At 42.6% G+C, this 25,313-nt stretch overlaps 3 protein-coding genes across 3 annotated transcripts; 1 reads left to right on the top strand and 2 right to left on the bottom strand.

Annotated features, from left to right (window-relative positions):
- Positions 1–1,919: 1,919 nt before the first annotated feature.
- On the top strand, positions 1,920–11,145 carry dis3l (DIS3 like exosome 3'-5' exoribonuclease). Its single transcript, XM_072671197.1, has 17 exons — positions 1,920–2,128; positions 3,783–3,936; positions 4,077–4,205; positions 4,777–4,912; positions 5,056–5,223; positions 5,322–5,400; positions 5,501–5,680; positions 6,768–6,937; positions 7,119–7,280; positions 7,447–7,697; positions 7,810–7,902; positions 8,019–8,543; positions 8,645–8,799; positions 9,032–9,210; positions 9,407–9,552; positions 9,702–9,873; positions 10,311–11,145. The coding sequence occupies exons 1-17, from the start codon at positions 1,957–1,959 to the stop codon at positions 10,653–10,655; spliced, it is 3,216 nt and encodes a 1,071-aa protein (XP_072527298.1). The 5' UTR covers positions 1,920–1,956; the 3' UTR covers positions 10,656–11,145.
- A 1,081-nt stretch (positions 11,146–12,226) lies between these two features.
- Positions 12,227–17,959, bottom strand: tipin (timeless interacting protein). Its single transcript, XM_072671504.1, has 8 exons — positions 17,891–17,959; positions 15,797–15,947; positions 15,607–15,694; positions 15,438–15,513; positions 15,110–15,232; positions 14,833–14,896; positions 14,459–14,650; positions 12,227–13,238 (listed from the first exon to the last, which is right to left on the bottom strand). The coding sequence occupies exons 2-8, from the start codon at positions 15,933–15,935 to the stop codon at positions 13,030–13,032; spliced, it is 891 nt and encodes a 296-aa protein (XP_072527605.1). The 5' UTR covers positions 15,936–15,947; positions 17,891–17,959; the 3' UTR covers positions 12,227–13,029.
- A 2,132-nt stretch (positions 17,960–20,091) lies between these two features.
- Positions 20,092–25,019, bottom strand: lctla (lactase-like a). Its single transcript, XM_072671574.1, has 13 exons — positions 24,893–25,019; positions 24,485–24,645; positions 24,203–24,290; positions 24,006–24,115; positions 23,800–23,928; positions 23,325–23,420; positions 23,141–23,195; positions 22,037–22,202; positions 21,583–21,853; positions 21,173–21,299; positions 20,857–21,056; positions 20,685–20,748; positions 20,092–20,207 (listed from the first exon to the last, which is right to left on the bottom strand). The coding sequence occupies exons 1-13, from the start codon at positions 25,017–25,019 to the stop codon at positions 20,092–20,094; spliced, it is 1,710 nt and encodes a 569-aa protein (XP_072527675.1).
- Between the last annotated feature and the right edge of the window lie 294 nt (positions 25,020–25,313).

The following is a 25,313-nucleotide window of genomic DNA, read 5'->3' as shown; positions in this document are numbered from 1 at the left end:
TTCATTTAAACAGAAATCATTTGTAGTTCTGTATTATCTAATTTCAGTAAATATAAAGCAGTAATATCATATTTTTATAAATATAAAAGTAATTTAGATAATAATTAGTAAAAGTATGTAAAGTAAATGAAGTAAACTGATTAAATATTCCAGTCTATTTTATGATAGGCTGTAATATTCTTTCTTTATATATTATATAAATACAGTCATGCTATATAATGTTGGTAATATGTGGATGGTATGAGTAAACTATGTAATGAATAAAACCAACACAGATGTAATAATAGCTGGTAAATTCAGTTAAAGGAAGAAAAATGACAAGTATCTCATCTCTTAAAGGCAAACGTCCAGTTAAATGTTTGTTCCGTAGCTTACATCTTTTTCACCGTCTCTTAATCCCATGTTTATCAGTATAGACAGATGACTGGGCACTAGGACAGAAGACAATCTGGGCTTTTGGGAAAATGCATGAGAATTAGAACAGTATGTGGTGTTATGATGTGAATCTGCTTGCTGTCTTTTGAAAACACAAATGTGCACTGTTGCAAAATGCTCCAGCAGCTGCTGACCTTGTGATCTGGAACGACTGTACAGAAACGTCTTAAAGATACAGTCAATAACTACTACATTTTTAGGTGATAGTGCTGTTAAAATGCTGTTTTACAAAAGGAGTTTATGTTTGTTTTTTTGACAAATCATCAATAATAAAAACAGTGGAGCAGAAAAACAATAAAGTAAATGTAAAAAAAAAAGCAGAAGATTATTTCATGGATGATTTTTTTCATAACAAAGTAGTATGGGGTTGTCTATGTGCTGCATATTTAAACAAACAAACAAAAAAAGTCCAGGGGTTTCCTTTCCCTTATCGCACCAGCATTCTGTCTATGGTCATTAATATAATGTACTGTCACCAGGGGTGCTGCCAAGGATTTTGGGCCCAATGAAAAGACATCATACTAGGATACTACCACCATTTGTAGAGCCCCTGTCAATCACAGGCCCTTAGAGTCCTCCACAGTTCCCCTGACTGCCACGCTAAATTACTGTAATTTATATACAAATAACAGTCTTGACAACAGGGAGCATGGCGTCAATTTAGCCTGAAATCCTTCACCCCATCACAATCCTCAGCCATAACATTAACACCACTGGCAGGTGATGTGCTATAAGCACACATGGGCAGACGTAAAGATTTGCACCACTTTGACCGAGCCAGACTGTGATGGCTAGACGACTGGGTCAGATCATCGCCAAAACATCAGGCCGGATCCAGTACGCAGTGGTCAGTACCGGTGAAGTGGGAAAACAGGATCATGGGCACCTAGGGTTAATTGGAGGGCCCACCTCACAGCTTACAGGACCAACAGGATGCCTTCAGAGGTCTTGTGGAGTCCATGTCATATCTCTACACTGTGGGCGGTGGTGGCTCAGCGGTTAGAGCGCCGGGATATCGATAACAGGGTTGTGGGTTCGATTCCCGGGCTCGGCGAGCTGCCACTGTTGCCCTTTACCCTCTCTGCTCCCCGGGCGCTGGAGTTGGCTGCCCACCGTGTGTGTGTGTGTGTGTACTCACTGCCCCTAACACATGAGTGTGTGTGTGTGTGAGTGTGTGTTCACTACCTTTACCCTCTCTGCTCCCCGGGCGCTGGAGTTGGCTGCCCACCGTGTGTGTGTGTGTACTCACTGCCCCTAACACATGAGTGTGTGTGTGTTCACTACCAGATGGGTTAAATGCGGAGGACACATTTCGCTGTACAGTGACAAATACGTGCACCTTTACCTTTACAATGTAGGCAGGTGGTTTTAATGTTGTGGCTGATCTGTGTATGATATATTAGACACATCCAGGCCTGTTGGTGGCGACACACAGCTACATACGCCTCGCAGGAGTCGACACTGTTTTCAGGCTGAAGAAGAGCAGAAGCAGCCTGCTTCTTGTTGTTGTTGTTGTTGTTAATGAGAGCTGAAGTGGACAGTTCTTCTTCTAGATGCTCAGAAATGATTAAAACAGAGAAGGTTTTACACCTGAAGAGCTCTCGGGGTGGTAAAGTCCGTGTTGTGAGGGAGCACTACGTGAGAGAGCAGGTGGGCTGTGGGAGCTCTCTGTGTGAGGCGGGTTGTGAGAGCGGTGAGAGCCACAACTTTTACCAGATTCTCTCTCTAACTTACTGTTTTTCTCTTTTTTTCCACTAAATAATACTTCAAAGACTGTTTAATTTACTGTATTTCATATCATTGATATTATAGGTTCACTGTACTGTACCTTATTATAGCATAGACGAAGCTGGGTCAGTCATATACGTTATACTTACCATATACTAGCTATACTCTTTAACTATGCATCCCGTAATATTATCACAATGAAGGTCAAATTATATAGCTATGTTTAATTTTGTAAGAGCACTCTGTAGTTCTGCATTCCAGACTGTAGTCAATCTGTTTCTCTGCATACTCTTGCTAGCCTCCTTTCACCCTGTCCTTCATTGGTCAGGACCCCACAGGTCTGACCACCACAGGGCAGGTAGTATTTGGGTGGTGGGTCATTTTCAGCACTGCAGTGACACACTAACATGGTGGTGGTGTGTTGGTAGTGTGTGTTGCGCTGGTGGTACGAGTGGATCAGACACCTCAGTGTCACTGCTGGACTAGGAACGGTCCACCAACCTGGAATATCCAGTCGGCAGCGTCCTGTGGGCGGCAGCGTCCTGTGGGCGGCAGCGTCCTGTGACCATGGATAAAGGACCAAGGGATGGCCAATACAAACTATATAGTAACAGCTGAGCTTCTGTCTCTTACTCTACATCTACTAGGTGGACCAGGTAGGTAGGAGTGTCTGATAGAGTGGACAGTGAGTGGACTTGTACCAGCAGCGCAACACACACTACTGACCACCACAGGGCAGGTAGTATTTGGGTGGTGGGTCATTTTCAGCACTGCAGTGACACACTAACATGGTGGTGGTGTGTTGGTAGTGTGTGTTGCGCTGGTGGTACGAGTGGATCAGACACCTCAATGTCACTGCTGGACTAAGAACGGTCCACCAACCTGGAATATCCAGTCGGCAGCGTCCTGTGGGCGGCAGCGTCCTGTGACCATGGATAAAGGACCAAGGGATGGCCAATACAAACTATATAGTAACAGCTGAGCTTCTGTCTCTGACTCTACATCTACTAGGTGGACCAGGTAGGTAGGAGTGTCTGATAGAGTGGACAGTGAGTGGACTTGTACCAGCAGCGCAACACACACTACTGACCACCACAGGGCAGGTAGTATTTGGGTGGTGGGTCATTTTCAGCACTGCAGTGACACACTAACATGGTGGTGGTGTGTTGGTAGTGTGTGTTGCGCTGGTGGTACGAGTGGATCAGACACCTCAATGTCACTGCTGGACTAAGAACGGTCCACCAACCTGGAATATCCAGTCGGCAGCGTCCTGTGGGCGGCAGCGTCCTGTGGGCGGCAGCGTCCTGTGGGCGGCAGCGTCCTGTGACCATGGATAAAGGACCAAGGGATGGCCAATACAAACTATATAGTAACAGCTGAGCTTCTGTCTCTGACTCTACATCTACTAGGTGGACCAGGTAGGTAGGAGTGTCTGATAGAGTGGACAGTGAGTGGACTTGTACCAGCAGCGCAACACACACTACTAACACACTCGCCACCACCATGTCAGTCACCGTGTCGCTGCAGTGCTGAGAACGACCCACCACCTCAATCCAAGAGGAATGAATTGGCATTTATGATGTGATGAGAAACCAGTGGTTTTCACCGTGCCCATATAGATGGGAAGCTGCTGTCCGGAGAGGTGACCCACTACATGGTGCCGGATGCTGTAGTGGTGCGAGACTTCCTGGAGGTGCTGGAGTTTAGGGAGTTGCAGGGGATTGTGTTCACCCAGACAGCCTGCCAGGCTGCACATCATGCACGTGGACGGAGGTAGGCTGCTGATAGAGGGGGGCCTTTCAGTAAACGCTCTGTTATTTGATAATCATATTTAGCCTTGAGTGCAGATGCTTTCTGTACAGTGTTTTGTGTTTTTTGTTTTCTCTGCTGTGAACCATTATTGTATTTTGCAGGCACTATAACAGGTTACGTGGTCTCCTAAAGGACCCCCGCCATGACTGCGTCTTGTTTGCCAATGAGTTTCAGCAATATTCCTACTGCCCCCGGGAGAAAGGAGAAACGCAAGAGAAGTGGCACACAAGGTGACGGATGCATGTTTGTCTAAAGATGTATATACAGTATATGGACCAAAGTATTGGGACACCTGCTCTTTCATTGTTTACTTTATTTGGAGTAACTGTCTCTACTGACTAGGGTGGGCTTTTTACTACATTTGGCGCATAGCTCTGAGGATTTGATTGCATTCAGTGTTAAGAGTGTTTGGTGAGGTCAGTATGTTGGATGATCACCTTCAGATCACCAACTGCCCAACTTATTCCAAAAATATTGAATGGCGCACCATCCATCATTCCAGAGTGCACCGTTCCTCTGCTCCAACGTCTTTATACTGCTCTGGCCCACGCCTGGCAATAGGTTTAATGTTTATCTACTGCAGAGAGTCCTATTCTATTGGCAGTACTTCTCTACAGGGACTAGACAAGCTGTGATCAGGTGTGTTTTGCACATCTGTAGCAGAAATGGGTGCAACCTCAGCATCATTCATTAGACAGGGTGTCCACAACCATTTTGACATAGTGTACATATATTTAATTTATTGTTAATTATTAATCAGTTGTTTTGATTGATTGATGCAATGTGATCTGCTTGTTTCAGGTGTGTGTACCATGCAGCAGTGTGGTATTACAACCATCTGGCTGGTCTGAAGCCAGTAGTTATGATCACAGAAGACCAGGATGCCATCAAGGAGTACAGCAGTCTGAATAGTGGTGTTTACGTCATCTCAACTCGGGTATGTGCTGTGTTTCTGCTTTTGCATCAGCATTTGTACTTTGTACTATTTACTATGTGGTGCTCTTTAGTAATCTATATCTAATCCAATCTAGAGTTAAGTTTCATGCCGCACATCTGAATTCTTTGCGTATTGGTCTGTAGGAATATTTGGAAAGCTTTTGGCCAGACCTCCAGGCAGCCCAGGAGCTATATGCATCCATTGCTCAGACCCTACAGGAGAGAGAAAGTGAAGCAGCGGAGAAGGAGTACACTGAGCACCTACCTGCCGAGGTTCTGGAAGCAGGGATCAAATCTGGAAGATACATTCAGGTAAGGCTGTCATAGTCACGTGAACGTGGAGCCCAGTAGGTGTGCTTCTCCTCATTAATCGTGAGCTAAAAGACATTTCTTCTCCTTACGTTTCGAAGGGCACGCTCAGTGTGAACAAGCATCGCGCACAGCATGAGGCCTTTGTGCGCTTTGAGGGCTCTTCAAACAAGAACACAGGTCAGCAAGCACATACACAAGTTCCAGTTAATATATTTACTGCCTGAAGCTGGATTAGGCAGATTCATCACTGACCTTCTACCTCTTGCACCGTCCACAGAGCTGAACAGTGACATTCTGATCAGTGGTGGGAAGCTTCGTAACAGGGCGATACATGGTGACTTGGTGGCTGTGGAGCTTTTGCCACGCAGTGAATGGAATGGTCGGACCACAGCGTTAACAGAGGGGCAGGGGGAAGAGAAGACGGGGGAAGACACACAGAGCCAGCCCATGCCCTCAGGTAACTGCAGCAAACAAATTCATCGGGGACTTATGGCAATCATGGTAAACGCAGCTGTTTAGGATCATTTGATGTGAAATGATGCATTGCAGAGAACAATGGACCCAGAATTCAAAGTTACTTGGCAGCAGCCTTTAACATGATGATTTGTGTCATCATGTCTAATGCTAAGGGTGTCCAAAAGTTTGACGAATGCACCATTTGCTGACACACATGTGCGCACACATACACAGCTTGTCTAGTTCCTGTAGAGATGTATTGCCAGAGGGGTATAAAGCTCCCCAGCACAGAGCTGTCCAGCAGTGAAACTGTGTTCTCTGCAGTGACTCTGAATGACATCTAGTGCATCTAGTACTGGGATGATTCTGGGGAAAAGGTCAGGTGGTGATCATCCAACATCCTAATCTCATTAATGCTCTTTTTGCTGAATGCAACCAGATCATTACAGCAGTATTCCAAAATCTAGCTTTGATGTGGGCAGACTGTCAAAAAAGCATTTCACTGCAAGTTATACTGTGTATTACTATGTATGTGACAAATAAAATTTGATTTGATTTTTTTTGATTAGTGGATTAGTAGAGATGGTTACTCCAACAAAAGCAGGATAATCTCTTTAATACCCCTGATTTCAGAAGAAACTGAATGAGCAGGTGTCCCAAAACTTTTGTCCATGTGGAGTATGTACAGGATTCTTGGTACACCTTTTTTGCATTAATAGTCTTTTTTATTGTTAAGATCAAATTACTTTTATTAAATATAACACTTTTATTATAGAGCTCTGTTAAATTACCCAGTATCTTTGAAAAACAAACCTTTTCCACTGAAAGGAGAGTGCTGTTATCTAGTGTAAATAAAATTCAACGCCTCTAACCATGCCTTCTTGAAACCACACTTACCTCTCACAAATGGGACCATTCTCTGGAAGAGTGGACATACTCGAGGTTTAAGTGTCTGTGTATTTTAAGTGGGGAAAATAGCTGCCTTTACAGCAAAAAGTAGCATCTGCAGGTGCAGATAAAACCTGAAAACAAGCAATTCCATGACTAAATGGGCTAAATGGGCTGATTTTCTCCCCCTCTGTCTGTAGGCAGGGTGGTCGGTATACTTCAGAGGAACTGGAGAGATTATGTGGTAACGTTTCCCCCACGAGAAGAGCTGCAGTCACAGAGTCGAAACTCCCAGAAGATTCTGGTCGTTCCATGGGACTACCGCATCCCAAAGATTCGGATCAGCACCCAGCAGGCTGAAGCCCTACAGGTACACCTCACTGGGCTACTGGTGCCTGTTTATAAAGATAGATCAGTTTTTATTTATTTATTGTGTGTGTATGGACCAATTCTACTCATACACATTGTAAATATTACAGTAATAGTAACATTAAAGTATTTAAAAATTAAATTATTTGTATAATACTGAGATGTTTGAGTGCTGTGTAAAGGAACATAGGGTGATTGTGAGAGTTGACTCATGGGATAGCACCTCCCTCTACCCCAACGGCCATACGGTGAGGGTCCTGGGGAAGGCTGGCGAGCTGGAGACTGAGATTCAGACCATACTGGTAGAGAACTGCATCCACGTGCCACCATTCTCTGAGGCTCAGGTGAGAAATACCTGTAACGTTTAATGGGTTAGATTCAGACACTGAAATGAGATCTGCAAATGAAAGATGGACATGGTTTAATGAGTTTTAATAAGGGAGACACACCTTTCATCATCATGATATCCATGCTTGTGTGTGCATCTGTGTCCGTGTGTCTTTTCTCCAGTTGCGAGAAATGCCTGTGAACTCTAAAGATCAACCGTGGCAGATGGACTCAGCTGAAGTGAGCTCTCGACGTGACCTGCGTGACACACACCTAGTGTTCAGTATTGACCCACTAGGCTGTGAGGATGTGGACGACACCCTGTCTGTACGGACCCTGCCTGGAGGCAAGCGACTGGAACTTGGCGTGCACATTGCAGACGTCACACACTTTGTAAAAGAAGGCTCACTCACAGATCTGGAGGCTCGTTCCAGGTGAGAGGTGGAATTTTGACATTGATGATTTGATAATCATCAGATCAGCAAATTTCTCGTAAGGTGAACTAGACTATTGTAGCTTTCATTTTATGCATATTCCTTCCTCCAGAGCCACCACCTGTTACCTGGCTGACCGCCGGTATGACATGCTGCCAGCAGTCCTGAGTGCTGACCTTTGCTCCCTGCTTGGAGGAGTGGATAGGTAATCCACACACACTCTAGACAACTAAGCTTTATGAGAAGTCATGGATTCACAGATTTAAAATCACATGAACAGTTTTGGAACATTTCTGAGAATGGTCCTGGAATTTCCTACAGATATGCCATGAGTGTCTTGTGGGAGCTGGATGCTGAGTCTTTGGCTGTGTGTAACGTGTGGTATGGCCGCACTCTGATCCGCTCCTCCTACCAGCTTCACTACGAGCTGGCCCAGAGCTTGCTAAACGGAGAAGGGGTTGAGGTGCCGGAGCTGTCCCAGCTTAAGAGCTCTGAGCAGGGTCAAAAGCTGTCTGAGCTCCTGCAGGCCCTGGAGACTCTGACTCGGGTGGCCAGGCACCTTCGGGCGCAGAGAGATAAGGGGGGTGCTCTGGAGCTGGAGGGGGTGGAGGTGAGGGCACAGCTGGACGAAGACAAGAACATTGCTGCTCTTGTGCCCAAACAACCATTGGAAGTCCACGAAACGGTGGCAGAATGCATGATCTATGCCAACCACTGGGTTGCACGCAAGATCCAAGAGAGCTTTCCTCACCAGGCGCTGCTGAGGCACCATCCACCACCTAGACAGGAGTTTTTTAACCAGCTGATTGACTGTGCTAAGACTCGTGACTTCAGCATTGATACAAGGTGGGGGGAACTGCACAGATTTTTTGTGGCACTCATTCTTATTATCCTTGCGTTATTATTGTGTTATAATCCTTGTTTGTTGGACTCCTGTGCGGTAACAGGTCAAACAAGGCTTTGGCTGATTCCCTGGACCAGGCAGTGGATCCACAGGATCCCCTGGTGAACAAGCTGCTGAGGGTGATGGCCACGCAGGCCATGTCTAACGCCCTGTACTTCTCCACTGGAGCCTGTCCAGAGGATCAGTACTATCACTATGGTACAGTTTTCACTTGGCTTGTTGTACGCCTGAATGGGTCTCTGCTATTTAAAAACTTTGTAGTTCATTACTTCTCATCACCTTGATCTTGACCAAGACTCCCTGAATTACACATAGTCTGTAGTCCCTGTACAAAATGGTCATGAGTGTCCAATAAAGTGTCTAAAAAGAACTTTACAGCCCTTATGGCCTTTCTGATGCTTACTTGCTCTGGTATGTTTCTTACTGACAGGTCTTGCACTGGATCGCTACACTCATTTTACTTCTCCAATCAGACGCTATGCTGATATCATAGTGCACCGCCTTCTTATGGCTGCTATCCAGTCAGAGAAACAGGAGGGCTTGCACAAGACATTAGCCAGCAACAAGGAACTGGAGGAAGTGGCTCACCAAATCAACAACAAGAACCGAGTAAGTAGGCTGACCAGATACTAGGTCATGTTATGTGTCCCATTGCCAACAATATTTTATTTGTTACTCTTATAGTTGAATGAGTCTTGCATCTTTGCGTTTGTATAGACAAGGGATGGCACAGTGCTTAACGTAGACATTTTATACTGAAATGTAGACTGCAATATACAAAATGCATCACCTTTGTGACCTACAGGCGGCCCAGCATGCCCAAAAGCAGTCTGTAGAACTTTTTCAGTGCCTGTACTTCCGAGACAAGGACCCACTCACGGACGAGCGCTGTGTGGCTGATGCTATTATCTACACCATCCGAGCCAATGGCATGCTGGTCTTCATCCCACGGTTATAACTCTATTTAATACGTTTCTAGACAAACACCTACTGTGAAGTTTGTTTTTAACTAGTGTAGCATTGGAATGTAGGACTGGTGCAGTGTCTTTTTTAGGAGTTTAGAAATGCTTGGCTAGCTCTTCCTGCTTGTGGTCTTACAGGTATGGGTTGAAGGGTGCTGCGTACCTGAAGAATCGGGAGAGCCAGGTAGTCAGTGTGCGAGATGATGGCAGCTGTGAGTGGCAGGTGGGGACACTGCAGAGGTATCCAGACCGAATCAGCACCTGCACCAGCAGAGGGACACACACCTTTTACCTGTTTGACCATGTCACTGTAAGTTCACCAAGACATGTATAAACTTCATACACTTACATATTCATAGGCATACACATCAGGGGTGCCCAATCCTGGTCCTAGACATCATCAGATCTAGCACACTTGGCTCTTATATGCAGTAGCTGGCCTTGGATCAGGTGGTTAGCTAAACTGCAGGGTGGTAGATTGCCAAGACCAGAATTAGGCAGCCCTGCTTTGATATCCTATGTATAAAAAGGTTTATAGTGTTGCAAAGACTTGACTATTAATTGTAAGATTCCTCTTGGAGTGAAAGGAGTGATCATTAGGACTGCAATTAATGATGTTTTCTAAAAACGTTTATTATTTGATTATTTGAATTTAACCACTGCTGCTCTGGTCACTGCCACTTCGCTCATCCTGTATTTGTGCAAGGCTTCAGAATCCAACACCTTTTCCCATCATTTATTCTTCAGGTACGTATCTCTGTGGAGCCCTCACGTTGCCATGCTGACAGTGTGCATCTAGAGCTCATCAACAACAAGCCGCATCAGACCCCGAAGGCAGAGTCTCAGCCCTCCGGTCGTGGACAGTCTGAGCTGGTTCAGGAGGTGGTGCGCAGGGAAGAGGAGGCATCTCTCCAGGCAGAGGAGCAGAAAGCCAGGAAACCCAAACTCAGCCGAGAGGAGAGAGAGTTCAGACAAAGCAAAACCCCCAATCTTTATTCACTGCTGCAGGAGATCAGTGAGCTGGCCCTGTTGGACTTGTCTGTCTGTCGTTTACCCAATACTGAAGCGCAGACGTGCACTACATCAGCGTAGGCTTATATCAGGAATTGAATCCAGTCCTTAGTGTCCAATTTAATAAGAGGTTTTATAGACGTCCAGGTTGTTACGAGGCTTGGAGAGTGAATTGTATTGTTTAAATGCTACAAAACTTGATTTTTGTTTACTTTGAAGTTTGGCTTTGGCTCATACACTTTATCACTGGACTGCTTTGCCAGTGTCTTACTCAGATATTACTTAAAAACTAAAGAACTTCCCTAAAAGGAGTTCAGTTGCACTGAGGACAGAGACAGACCAGAGTGCTCATGGTTTAGTTGTGGTGTGTTCAGAGTATTTTACACAAGAATGTATAAACACTGTGGATTTGTGGGCTGTTTTTAATTAAAAAGTGTATTTTCTGCTAAAGTGTAACTGCTAAATGTGAACAGGGTAAATTGTTGGCTCCTGCAGGATCACCAAACACACATGATTAATTTGTCATGAATATTTTAATATAAAAGGGTTCTCAAACAGTGCTGGCACCATATGTAGAAAGCTATACTAGACAGCTATGTGAAAAAAATCACTTAAGTCTTTAACACATTTAAACCTATGCATATTTGATCTTTAGTTTGAACAATATTAAGATATTATGATTAGGTAATATAATGTAATTAATAGAAATGCAGATTAAAATGAGGACACTGTCATAATAGCTGATATTTCGTCTTTGATGAAAACTTAAGAGAAATATTTTCCCAATCCTCCATGCAGAATTCTTTTACATGTGTGATGTTTTTTTACATGCATAGGCCATTTCAAACCACCCCACCAACATCTGAATATGATTAAGGTCCAGTCTATGACGCTCCATTCCTTAGTGGATTTACTGGACTGTTTTGGGTCATTGTCCTGTTGCATGGTCCACCTTCACGTTTGCCCCAAGCTCCCTCTCATTCTATAAAGAATTCATTGTGGATTCAATTGAGCGCTTGCTGTCTCCACACTTTACAGTTCGTATGAGATTCTTGTGCTCAAATTCTGTTTGGTTTATGTCAAACTACTGCAACTTTGGATTCATCTGTCCAAAACCAAACTAACTGTCTGAATTTTAAATAGACAGGCTCCTCCAAAGTCCTCTCTAATAGTCTAACGCTAATTGTGGAACATGTGAATCTAATTCTTTGCATTTAAATAGTAATAATTGTGTCTAATTGCATTTCTATTAACTGCATTTTACAGATGACTTCTAAAAAACATTTCTTCAATTTTGTGTTATATTACCTGCATCTGTCAATGTTAAAAAAGAAACATTTTCAAGGGGTGTCACACTTTCACATGACCATTTCAAAAGATGGTCAGACGTCTGAAGTGGGCTGGAATTTCGAGAGAAAAGCAGCCGTCAAATGATAGCGGCAGGATCTTTTATATGTTTACATACATTTATGGGTTTGGACTGAACAAGATAAACAGCTTCCTGGTAAAGAATTCCAGATGCTGGAAAGTTTTGGAAGAGGTGCTCGGTCCCAGGCATCGCAAGACTAGCATGGAACCATGCAAACAACACTCAGACATACTAAATAAACTACAGTACATCAACACTTTATTTAGAATAGTGAACACTGAAAAAGGGAAATGACTTTGAAATGAGGTGTGCTTGAGACAAGGCAGGTGAACAAGTTTTAAAGTAAAACGGAAGAACTTGGCAGCAGTCTTCCACAAGCTTGTGTAAGCTTTCTTATAAACAAGTCCACTTCCAACTATTTATGATCGGATTACATTAGCTTTCAGAAATGGATGCATGAAACAAGATGGTCAGCTGAGGCTTTATCAGGATGATAAACCATTGTTTTAGAGACTACTGATGTGATTGTTGGCCTGTATGGGCATGTGCTCCTCCCCATCATTTGTTTCAGAAATAGACGGTTTAGTTACTCATACATGTCACTAACAGAGGATCCATCATGCCACTAATGGAGCCCAGTTACACAAACATTCCTATAGCACCAGAATGACAGGACTACTCAAATGAGCCTAAAGCTGAACTCAAGCCTCAAGAGCACAGCATGCTGCTTCCAAAAAGACAGAGGCATAAGAAGATAAAAAAAAAAAGGTCAGAAATTCCTCACAGAGGATAAAGGCCCTTGCAAACCAACACTTAAGACCAAAAGGAAGAGACAGAGGTGAACTCTGGACATGGTCTGTTTGAAAGGCCGTGAGAGGAGAACTTCAGACTTTCAGGCTCATTTCTAAAGCTCCCCATTAGCTGCAGAAATCTGGCATCAGATAAAGAGGCATTGGTTCGACTAACTGTCACAAACAATAGAAGCACAGTTTAGCAAAATGTTTGGCTTATCTGGAACTTGATTAACAAAACAGAGCATTGGGTCATTCAATAACTGTAATGGTAACCTTTAGAAAACTGAAAGACTCAATCGCTATTATCGTCTCTGCCGTTCGTTAGCTCTGGAACTGGGCCGTCACACTCGTTATCGTACAGGGGAGAGTTCTGGGACACAACAGGTTTTTGTTTTACAGGCGTCTCGATTTTTCCTGCATCCTCTTCTTGGTTGTCTTGGCTGTGCTGATGTTGTGGGGGGCTGGCGGAAGGTTCATCAGGCAGCGAAGACTGCGAGGACTCTGAGGACACATTATTAAAACAGTGATGAAAAAATAAGCACAGGAAGAGTTAAAAATTATTGGATTATTAATGCTTTCACTGCAGATGGTTTGTTTGAAAAGCTTGTACATGGAAGACTCATTACCCTGCTGCCTGCTGTGATGCAGCCCTACTCTGGATTCTTGCATTGATATATGCACGCCACACTCAATAGATGTGCATATACCTGTTTACATTAACACTGAGCATGTGTACACTCACTCGCATTCTCATAATTTATGACTTACTGTCACATTAGTCATAGCTCGTCATTATCTCACTCTTTCTCTACAGTTATTCTTGTTCTGTAATTTGTTGTGGTATCGGGTGCCGACCAGATGAGGATATGTTCCTCTTTGATCCTTGGTTCCTTTCAAGGTTTTCCCCCTCTTAATCTAAAGGACTTTTTCCTTGCCACTGCTGCCCTCAGCATTGTTCAAAGGAAAAGCTGCTTTGAGACGACATAAAAAACCTATACTGAATTTGGGTTAAGACCATTTATAGATAGGTTCACGGTCGGGTGTGAATTTTGACAAGGCCGAACAGTTACGGTTGGATGAAGCATCTCCAAACCGACAAGGCTTATGGGGTGCTTCTGGCAGCACCAGCTGTGGGAGAAACTAGCAACAGTGGTCTAAGGAGGGACAAATCAAAAAACAGCAAATCCAAAACAGGGTGTCGAGTGCCCAAGGTTCATTACCGTGCAAGTGCAACTAAGGCTAGTCCATCACGGTGGAGCTGACAGAAAGTCTACTCGGACACAAGCCATAGAAATGTTTAATGATGGTTATAGGAGGAATCCCTCAACACTGCACACCTGTGCAGTTGCAGACCAGTCAGAGTGCCTATGCTAACGCCTGTCCACCATCAAAACTGCCTACGTTGGGCACACAAGCATCTGCACCCTGGAGCAAAGTAGCAACGCTGCCTGGTGCCTAGTGTGAGGAGTCACATTTTCTTAGATGGCCAGGAAGGGGTGTGTTGGATCTATATCAGATCTACTCTGACATGAGTTAAAGGATCTGATGCCAACATCTTGGTACCACAGGACTGCTTCAGAGGTCAGCTGATTTTTATACATTTATCAGAACAAGAAAATCACCAGACCACATCTAGTTTAAAACACAAACACACACACACACACATATACACATATATATATATATATATATATATATATATATATATAAAAATCGGTCACCTTGCTGTTTTTGTCGGGCCAACCTCCTCTCTAGGGCGACCTGTTTGTTGAGCTCGATGCGCCGCTGCTGCTCCTCTGTGAGTGTGACTGGGGCAGGGGCTGAGGCTGGAGTGGAATGGATAAAAGGATCTTCAGAGAACCCTCCATCTCCAAACGGATCTGCATCTTCCTGTAAGCGTTCCTCAGGTACTTCTGAGAGGGAAAAAAACAATTACAAAAAATAAACAAATACATTGAAATAAATAAACAAACAAACACGTAATAATATTAATAAACAAATAAATACTAATAATTATATATATATAAGAAATAAGCAACATTCCACAGGAAACTAAATGCAAACACCATCAACAGAGAGAAATGTTTCTTATCACCGTCATTTCCGATGAAATCCTCATGTGTCAAAGGCATGTCCAGTCGTATTCGTTTAAGACATGTCTAAGAAAGAAAAAAAGATATTCAGACATCAATGCTTGCATCACAGACTTCAAGAACTGCAATATCTGTAATTATCTGAAAAGAACAGTCGTATAACGTCCCATAACGATTTTGGTATTTAGTTCATATCGGTGGCTGGCAGGCAGGATAAAAATGTATAATTTAATTTAAAATATATTTGCTAAGAGCCAGATATGTTCTACTAGGCCTCACCTGTACTTCTTTCTTGCCTCCTAGAACCTCTAGTTTGTCAATGAAGTCCTCAAACTGAAATTTCGGATAAAGCCTGTGTGCCCAGTTTTCCATCTTCTGCATAAGAACTTTAAGATCCTCCGCCTGATTAAAATAATGGATGAAAAACATACATTTGTATGAACATTTGTGATCTGAAATAAAAGTAAATATAAACAACAACTACAATAATAATCATAATGCATGTAAAATAGCCAATAAGTAATTATGACGATCAGGGGGAAAATTTAAGTTATAGGGAAAGGCCTTAAAAGCTTAATCAACAGACACAAAGTCACTAAACAGGTACCTCATGTCCTTTGCCTTTAAATTTGACGTCATCAAACAACGTCCGCAAGGCTGGAAGTCCTCTTTCAGACAGCAGTCTGTAATGGAAGGAAGAAGAGAAAGACTGGTAAGTACTGGGCATATCAGGTCTCTTAACATAACGACAATCAAAACATAATCATAATAATTACCTCTGAGAGTCTAATTTAGGTTGGGGTCTCTTGACTGTTCGTCTTTTAGCAGCCGGAACTTCAGGTAACTTTGACACCTCTCCCTCATCTAAACGTACAGCACAGTTAGTGAATCCAATAAACACAACATGGTAATATGCACATCACCAAAACAGGAGCCAATGCTATGCACTGAATGCACAGATCTTACCCTCCCCATTGGCAAAAGGGTCCCCTTCTAGGTTACCCTCCCCAGGGGACAGGGGTGGTGGGAGAGGGGGAAATGACTCATCTTCTATGTGGTCATAGTCAGGGATGTCAAACAGACCATTTTCTAATGGATCAATCATGTCGCAAAGACCCTGGGGAGAGAAGACAGTATTTCATTAAAACAAAAGCGCAATGGCAGAAGTGGCAGTTCTCTTAATGAGTCCCAAAGGTGGACCTACTGTACAAAGTCTTTAATAGACAAACACACCACATTAGAATGATGGACGCCAGTGATTGTTAATATTCACGGTTTTTATGCTTCAATATTTCTGATTCAGCTGACAGAGGATTTGTTTCTAACCTACTTACACTCAGTCAGTACATTAAATTACTACATTTCATACATAAACTGTATTTTGATGGAGTTGTACCTCTCTTTTTTACTTGAGTCATTAATTCTCCAGGGCAACACAACCACTTTTGAGCACACTGAGGATTTCAGGACTTCAGGACTGGAAAACACTAACTGACTGTTTCAAAGATCTTAATTGAATAGTTGTTATGAGGTAAACCTGCTTCTTAGTGTAATGACCACCTTAAAACAGTAATTCCCCCTAGGTTGGAACCTCAACCTTGACTGTTCCCCTTTTAGCATCTGGGACCTTTGGTCACTGACAAACTTTTTAATACATGTACATATTTATACGTAAACTGTGAACTTTAACTTCATTCATTGTTTTTTTTATTTATTTATTTATTTATTTTTTACATCAACTTTGTGAATCTGTCAGTTGTTTCTTACATATTAAAATCATGATGCATAGAACAATAGGAATGATCTAAATTTCAATTAAATTCTAATGTATACATAATAACAATAATACATTTTATAATGTATATATTTCACAACAAATGCTGTCACAGACGTTTTTAACTCTTAAAAGAATTAAATATTTTTTTAAAGTTTAAGCTTTTTTTTTTAACCTTCTCTTATAAAAGTTCTATTTTGGAGATACATGGATTTTACATATTTTTTTTTATTTCTTTAACTTATTAAAAAAAATCTATTTAAACTTTATATTAATAAAGTAAAGTAATAAAGTAACAACATTTATGTGAGTGCACTGTCTGTAGACTACAAGGCTAGGAAACACCATCATTTTAAGCAGCTTTATTGAATAGTAGCAAATGAGGGCAAGCGAGTTATAAATTATATATTACATAAACATATTAATACTAATAATAATACAGAGCTAATTGCTAGAGATTTCAGCGTATGTTTTTTGGGGGTGTAAAAATATCACAGGTGTTTTCTGAAAGCAAAGCTGGTTAATAATCAGAGGGAATTTACGAGTCAGTGACCTCACATCTTCAGTGGAGGATTTATGCAAACACGTCTGCTGACGTAGGCATGACGCAAGCACCGAGCGCGCTAACCTCCAGCTGAAGTTTGTTTGTGAAGCAACTTTTCTGCTTATAAACCTCAGAAAAAAATCAATCAATCAATCAATCAAATGTTTATCATCGACATCCTAAAATACGAAGCTATACTAGCTATATAACCCATGCATGTGCACATGCACTATGGTGTAGTACAGGAGGGTTAACCTAGCTAGTTTACTACGAGTGTTGAAGCAGGACTTTATCGTTTACTTCAGAGATGTTTGAATGTAAGAACTGATGGTTTTACCGCTTTGATGAAGCTCCGTTTGATGTGAGTTAATTAGGCTGATGGAAAAGTCAGCAGGGAACCAGTTTGGCGCCAACACAAGCTAAACTAGCGCCCCGGGCAGAGCGATGCGGACACCTTTAAGCTTACAGAAATGATGTGATGAAGCTATATTGAGAAATATGAGACGGTTTATATCCCCATTAGCTCCATTTCCTCGCTTGTTTAGCTCTGTGGTGTGATTAACTGCAGTCACACGTGTAAACAACAGGGATCCACATCCAGATCCAGATCCCCCCGAGCTTCATAAAACAGCGTGAAAAACTAGATAGCACTAAAATATCTGGGGGGTTTCCTGATGCTCTTCGGCCACTGTCCGGTTTGCAGCTTAAGCAGTTTATTGTAAAAAGAGGAACCCGTGCTTACCTCGGCCAGACAGCGTGAAGCGCCCTCCCTGCTTCTGCCGGTGTTTCGCACCGCTCACAGCCAGCCAACCACCGGCCCGCCAGAGCTGCTTCTGCTCTGCTGCTCACCCTGTTCACAGTGGGATTAGCGCCATCTAGCGACCGGCGCCTTCTCATCCCAGTACAGCATCCAGCTGCAGCTTCGCGGACGAAGCCTCTACTTGAACAGATGTTTAAGATCATACCTGTCTGTCTTTATTAAGGCCATATTCAATTGTTAATATAATTATTTCAGTGATTGTAATGAATGTTTTTATTTTTTATTTTTTAGAAAATAAACACAAATTTAGCAACATGTTTGTTAAATTTGTGACAGTTCTCTTAATGAGTCCCAAAGGTGGACCTACTGTACAAAGTCTTTAATAGACAAACACACCACATTAGAATGATGGACGCCAGTGATTGTTAATATTCACTGTTTTTATGCTTCAATATTTCTGATTCAGCTGACAGAGGATTTGTTTCTAACCTACTTACACTCAGTCAGTACATTAAATTACTACATTTCATACATAAACTGTATTTTGATGGAGTTGTACCTCTCTTTTTTACTTGAGTCATTAATTCTCCAGGGCAACACAACCACTTTTGAGCACACTGAGGATTTCAGGACTTCAGGACTGGAAAACACTAACTGACTGTTTCAAAGATCTTAATTGAATAGTTGTTATGAGGTAAACCTGCTTCTTAGTGTAATTTAGCAACATGTTTGTTAAATTTGTCAATGAAATTGTTCTAGCTAAATTTATTAGATTTTGTGTTGATTTAAAAACGATTAATAAATTATAAGTCGTTATTATAATCAAAACAAAAATAAATGTAATTTTCACTGTTTTCACTGTTAAATCTGGGACTTTTATTTTGCTTTTTCCGACCAGCCCAGTTCCGCTTAGCGTGGTTGTTGGGCTCCTGCCCAGCCAGGTCGCCACTTCCTCTGCAAAGCGGCAGCTGGATGTCTGATGGCTGAACTGTTTGCTAGGTCAGGTGTGTTAGAGTAAGGAACAGCATCCGTTCCTGGGACAGACCAGGGTTAGATTGGTCAGCCTGGCAAACATGCCTTGCACTCCATGCTACACCAATAAAAGTCCTCATGCTAAATTCACCTACCTGTGTAAAACGATTCAGATGTCAGTCAGTCTGGATAAGTGTGTCCCCCAAATGCAGTAACTGTAGAAGTCTCACTGGTGTAGCTCTTATTGGAGTTTTATACAGAAAGAGATGCTTGCCCAATGTCATCTTGTGGCCTCAATATACTATTTAGTGGTGACTAGAACCTTAATTCATGGCCTCAGTGTACAACAGTCAGCCATAACATTAATACCATCTGCCTAATAATGAGTAGGTCCTCCTTGTTCCATTACAACACATCTGACTATTCAAGGCATGGACTCCACAAGACCTCTTAGCAGCAGGTCCCTTAGCACTTGTACGTTGAGAGGTGGGGCCTCCCTGGATCACACCAATGAGCCTTAGATGCCCATGACCCTGTTGCCGACTCACTGTCCACGTCTGATTGGAAACAATCACTGTGTCACTTCATAGACTGCATAATACTAAATTATAAAAAATGCCTTCCCAAAAATTCCCTTTGGTTTAATTTTACGAGATGCAGATAAAGAGAATGGTAATGAAACACAGGGTTATGACCTTTATTGAAGATAAAGATGATAAATGTCTCATTCTTTTTTTTACTGAGCATTAGATTATATCCACTGATATCCACTTTCAATATCTTGTTTCACAGAATCTCTTTCCCCCACTGTGCCGTGTAAGATGTATTACAAAAAACAGACATGCTACTAAAATATGATGCTTAGTTCATCCACCCTTTTTCACCTCATATCAAACACCAAACCTCTAGCTATCCACTGAGAAATTGAAGTGTATGTAGATATGTTCCAACGGGACGTTTTGCAGCAATGTGCTAACATATACACACACGTTTTAATGACCACCTGTCATTATTCTGCCATCGGTAATGCCATAAACTGACATGAACCGGATCTCTTGATTGGTGTACAGTAGTTCAGCACCAGAATCGAGTTGCTTATCTTAAGATATAGCATAAGGACTTTGCTTTGCTTCAGAGACCACAGAAGAAGGAGCAATGGACTGAACACACTGGAAAGAAGTGCAGGAATGGTCATCTAGGGCAGGCGAGGCCTAGAGGCGACCTCTCAGCAGGAACATGAGGAAAACAGCACTGATGAGAATACACAGAGTGCACACAGTGGGGACCACAATCTCTGTCACCATCTCCATGTGGCTGGTCAGTGGATCTAAAAACAGTGGTATGGTTTTAATGGTTTTAGACAGTTTATGTAGAAACAATTCTGGCACACACAAATGTTTAAACTCTGAAAAGTAGGCCCTAGTACCTAAACTTCATCATGCACTGGCCAAACCTTTGGCATTTCTGCATGTTCCTTGGATTTTCTTCTAGCTGGAGGGGCAAACAAAAGAAAATTCCTGTTAGAGATTTTGCTCTTTTTTTAAAGTATGAATTCCCCCTAATTTAAAGCTAATTTATAGTACAATTATAGTGTTTCTCTAACTCTATTTGCCAGATTTTCAATAATTGATCTTGTACATCTCTATTATGCTCTTGCTAAGCTATGGCTGTTCACTGCTCAGTGATTTTTGTGTAGAAACACCAATTTAAACTCTCCACTAACAGGTTTTCTTGTATTTGCCCCACCTAGACTGCTGTTCTTCTTTTAAAAAATGTGTGCCAAAGTTAGCTAAGGTACACTTACCTGCTGCTAGAAGCTGGTTACTGGAGGTGCATGTTTCTGTTGCCTTTCTTCTCCAGCTCTCAATCTGTGGAGGACGCACAGTTCAAAAGTAAAGGGCGTGAATGAAAACACTGCACTATTATGCATAGGACTGATAACAACTGATATATGTTATTGCTTATGAGAACTGTACCTCTCTCTGATTGGGGAAGCCATTGGAGCTGATGATGCGTTTGTAGTACTGAACAGAGGCTTTTGGGTAACGCTGTTTATTTTTGCTCCTAAAGTCCACGTAATACAGGCCAAATCTTTCAGAGTAGCCCTCATCCCATTCAAACTTGTCAAGCAGAGACCAGGCAGTGTATCCTTTCACATTCACCCCATCATTAACCGCTGAGGGGAGAAGAGGACAGAATGCCTGCTTATTCACTTAAATTAGTGGAACCAGAATGTATTTTATAGACTGTGATTAAGTACAGATGGCTTATGCTTTGAAGAGTGACACTGACCTTTAAGCATTTCATTGATATAATCCCTGAAGTACTGCATTCTCCATTCATCACACAGATCTGTGCACATCATCTTCTCTGAGACACCATTTTCTGTCACATAAATCATAGGGTTTCCATACTGGCTCTGAGAAAAAAGAAAACAAGCTCATTTTGGAGGTTTCAATGCTCAAACCAGGCCTTTAGTGGTACTAGACCCAGTTTCCTCTTCATTAGGGAGCCTAGAGGGGAGACGATGGACCACCTATTCATTAGTGAGGATGTTTCTAGGCACTGAGGTGCTCTAGGCTGAATATCGTCGGATGACCATGCAGTGGCACTGTCTAATAGGGGTTTCTAATAAAATGGACCCAGAGTGTTTGACCACAAGAATCACACGATTCTGGTCTGACCCTGAACATTACCAGTACCTTCACAAAGTTGAGCATGCGACGGAAGCCCCACGGCACTGAGTACAGCCATTCAGATCCAGGGTCAGGCCAGCGAGGGTCCACCAGCTCTGCCAGGTCTCGGTCAGTGAAGTAGCTGTTGCCGCGGGATGATGGGTAGTTTTTTTGTGTGATGTAGCGAGTGGTGAAGTGCCCGATTCCCAGGAAGTCACAAGTGCCTTTGATGTAGCTCTTTTCCTGTGGGTTGAAAGTGGGCAGGCGGGAGCTGCCTAGGCCCTGCTGAGCGCTCTTCCTGCCTGGAGAAATGAAGCCAAGACTGAAGGTCAGAACTCTTGTTTCTCAATATGATCAAAGAGAATAACATACTAGTATTTCATTAATGTTAACTAGTATGTTAATTGTTTTCCAAGACAATTAAATATAGCATTGGTGATTTAGGATTCAACTGGAACTGCACTTGATAAGATGCCATAACTTGCCTACATAGTCCTTCATCACTTGAGGATAGTCTCCATTGAAGAGCGGCGTGGCAAACCAGCCAAGGTAGAACTGCACGTATCGATCTGCTGCTTCAATGTCCCTCTGGTTTGTGATGTCCACTGGCTCTCCCCAGTCAGCAGACAGAGAGATGCCCACCATACCTTTAACATTTACATTTACATTTATGGCATTTAGCAGACGCTCTTATCCAGAGCAACTTACAAGGTTACTAGTATTACAAAGGTGGGCCAATGTTGTGTTAGGAGTCTTGCCCAGGGACTCTTATTGGTGTAGCGCAGCACAGTCACCCAGACCAGGAATCGAACCCTGGTCTCCCACATGGTGTTGTTGTAACGCAATGGTAGGTGGTGGTGTTATCTGTTGCGCCACACTAACCTGCAATACCTGCAATCAGGCAGACCCTTCACCTCAATGAGGTTAACAATGGATGGCTGTGGACACCCTTTCTAATGAATGCATTCAGCTACTTGAAGTTGCTGACACAGTTGTGCAAATGCAAACACACACAGCTTGTTGAGTCCCTGCAGAAAAGTACAGTCAATAGAATAGGACACTCTGGAGCAGATAGACATTCACTTCTTTGCACCGTGCGGAGCAGTGAAACTGAGTCCTCTGGAATGATCCAGTACATTTGGCATGAGTTGGAGAGTTGTGGTGGGGTGGTGATCATCCAATATCCTGACCTCACTAACACTGTTGTCACTGAACGCAATCAAATCCTCACAGCAAAGCTCCAAACTCTAGTAGAAGACAGTTACTCCAACAAATGCAGGATAAACTCTTTTTTTAATACCGTTGATTTCAGAAGAAACAATCAATGAGCAGGTGTCCCAATACTTTTGTCCATACCGTGTACGTCCTTGCTCTTTGATAACAACTAGGGGGACATGGAACAACTTTTGGTGATGAACAGGAGTGTAAAACTGTGCCTTATTGATCTGAAGGTGGCAATATTGGAACATTGAGACTGATAATAATTAAAATGATCATCATACTAATGAAATATGGTGGAATTTGAGATAGTTCCTAAAGAATCGTTTTTTAAAGATTTACAGCACTACTGATGAGTGAGCATTACCTTTCTGCTTGTTTCTCCACTGGGTGTCGTAAGTGTGCCAAACTTTAGCATGGGCCTGTAAGTTTAGAAAGGAGGAAACTTGAGATGTATCAGATGTTATTATAACAATGTGATAACCGCCTTCAGTATAGCTTGCTTGATTGAATCCCTGCTTTGAAAAGTATAAGCTACGGGCCCTTATTACCTTAATGATGTTGTGGGCAGCTTTGTAGGCGCCAGTGCCCCTCAGTTTCAGTCCAGGGGCATGTTCACCAGTCTCATAGCCTTCAACTGCAATTGACTGCAAAGACAATCGGTCTGAATCACATGCTGTAAGTGCATCTGGGAAGGTGTTATCTGCTCTAATGAGCTTGCATCCTATTTGGGTAGACAGCTTTTATATTATATATTGTACAGTGGTCTCCAATCCTCCTCCTGAGGAGCCACTATCCCACAGCTTTCATCTCCAACACAAGTTTCATTTCCAACAAAAAGATTTCTGAAGGCAGTAACTAGGGTTGGGTCCAAGGTCTGTGGTGCGAACAGGGTCCAGGGCCCAGGAGCCGGGTTGGAGACCACTCCATATTTAGATATAGTATGAATTCTGCTCTGAACCTAAGCAGGTTAGAGTAAAGTAGCTCTTAGCTGATGAAATGTTGATGCTAAATGTTGTGTCCTACCCATGGGTTGTTGAAGGTGATCCAATATTTCACACGATTGCCAAACTTCTCAAAGCACAGGTTGGCATAGTCATTAAACAAAGCGATCATGCTGCTGTTCTGCCATCCACCATATTTCTCCTCAAGAGCCTGGAAAACCCAGAAAAGTTCAGAAGCTGTCCGATCAAAGCTACAGATCAAAATACCTTGAGCTGTGTTTCGTTTACCTGGGGCAGATCCCAATGATACAGGGTTACAATAGGGGTGATCTGATTTTCCAGGAGCATGCTGATGAGGTTGTCATAGTACTTTATTCCTTTCTCATTGATTTTGTCAGCTAGTAAACAGAACAACCTGTCAGTAACAGCTTATATAGACTGCATAATAAGTTCACATACAGATAGGATGGCTGTTTTCCCCTCACATTTCATTCCATTGGGCAGGATCCTTGGCCAGGAAATCGAGAAGCGGTAGTGATTCAGCTTCATATCTTTCATTAGCGAGATGTCGTCCTAATAAACACATAAGGAAAGAAGAATGTTCTTCAGGATGGAGGTTTTGTGTTTCTCTATATACCCAGCCATACTGCGTGTATATTGGTACAGGTATGTAACCGTGGTGTGATCATATACTACCTATAGTGTGGATCATTGCATTGGGTTATACAGCATATGAGAGGATCAATATAAATAAGAAGCTTTATAACCTTGGCTTTGTAGTAGCCATCACAGGAGGAGTCTCCAGTGTCATTCAGGTAGATTTTGCCTTTCTTATGGGAGAACACATCCCAGATGCTCATTCCTTTGCCATCTTTGTCCCATGCTCCCTCCGTCTGATATGCTGAGCTGCCAGCACCCCAAGAGAATCCTGAAGTAGTATAAAACACAATGTAAAAATATAAGAAATATCCCTTTGCCCACCAGAGGGGGCTCAAGAGTGTTTTAACGTAGCAATTATATGGTAACAGAAGAATCACTATTAGCTAAGTTAATCCCTTAAGGGATCACTTCATGCATCACAAAATGACTAAATACACTATAACACAGATCAGTGCAAATAAAGTCTTTAGTCAGGAACGCCTGGGTTGGCATTAGTTTAGGATGTAAAGTGTTACCAGTGGGGAAAGTGCCATAATAGAAGGATCCCATCTCATTCTTGGTCCAGTCAAAGTCCTCTGTGGCAGACACACAAAGGGCCAGCACAAGAACATGGCACACTCTCAGCAGTCTGCACTGTGCCATTCTGTTCTTCTCATATGGGTCTCTCACTAGTTATACCTGTGCAGGTCAAAAGAAATCACTGAAAATGTAAATAAACACAGGTAAAACAGTGTTCCAGTGGCTCAGGTAAAGCAGTTCCTTGGCTTTAGTAAGGTACACCGGCACAGGCAAACTTTCATTACATTTGCTCAGGTAAACCAACCAACCCTATCAGTTACACCTGCTCAGGTAAACCAGATTGCCCCATCAGCTTTACCTGCACAGGTAAACAGTCTGTTTTAACAGTTACATTTGCTCAGGTAAACCAATTGACCC

Source organism: Salminus brasiliensis, chromosome 25 (assembly GCF_030463535.1).
Source record: "Salminus brasiliensis chromosome 25, fSalBra1.hap2, whole genome shotgun sequence".
Classification (NCBI taxonomy): Eukaryota; Metazoa; Chordata; class Actinopteri; order Characiformes; family Bryconidae; genus Salminus; species Salminus brasiliensis.
This window is presented reverse-complemented; position numbering and strand designations above follow the sequence as displayed.

What these genes read in the sequence shown, in the direction of transcription:
- tipin (XM_072671504.1), bottom strand. Translation starts at nt 15,935, where the DNA reads ATGATTGATCCATTAGAAAATGGTCTGTTTGACATCCCTGACTATGAC. An exon ending in CCCTTTTGCCAATGGGGAGG is followed by an intron (nt 15,695 to 15,796) that starts GTAAGATCTGTG and finishes CTGTACGTTTAG; the next exon opens with ATGAGGGAGAGGTGTCAAAG. An exon ending in GAGGCAAGAAAGAAGTACAG is followed by an intron (nt 14,897 to 15,109) that starts GTGAGGCCTAGT and finishes TTTCTTTCTTAG; the next exon opens with ACATGTCTTAAACGAATACG.
- lctla (XM_072671574.1), bottom strand. Translation starts at nt 25,019, where the DNA reads ATGGCACAGTGCAGACTGCTGAGAGTGTGCCATGTTCTTGTGCTGGCC. An exon ending in ATCATTGGGATCTGCCCCAG is followed by an intron (nt 23,929 to 24,005) that starts GTAAACGAAACA and finishes TGGGTTTTCCAG; the next exon opens with GCTCTTGAGGAGAAATATGG. An exon ending in CTGCCCACAACATCATTAAG is followed by an intron (nt 23,196 to 23,324) that starts GTAATAAGGGCC and finishes CTAAACTTACAG; the next exon opens with GCCCATGCTAAAGTTTGGCA.
- dis3l (XM_072671197.1), top strand. Translation starts at nt 1,957, where the DNA reads ATGAGAGCTGAAGTGGACAGTTCTTCTTCTAGATGCTCAGAAATGATT. An exon ending in CTGCTTGGAGGAGTGGATAG is followed by an intron (nt 7,903 to 8,018) that starts GTAATCCACACA and finishes AATTTCCTACAG; the next exon opens with ATATGCCATGAGTGTCTTGT. An exon ending in GACTTCAGCATTGATACAAG is followed by an intron (nt 8,544 to 8,644) that starts GTGGGGGGAACT and finishes GTGCGGTAACAG; the next exon opens with GTCAAACAAGGCTTTGGCTG.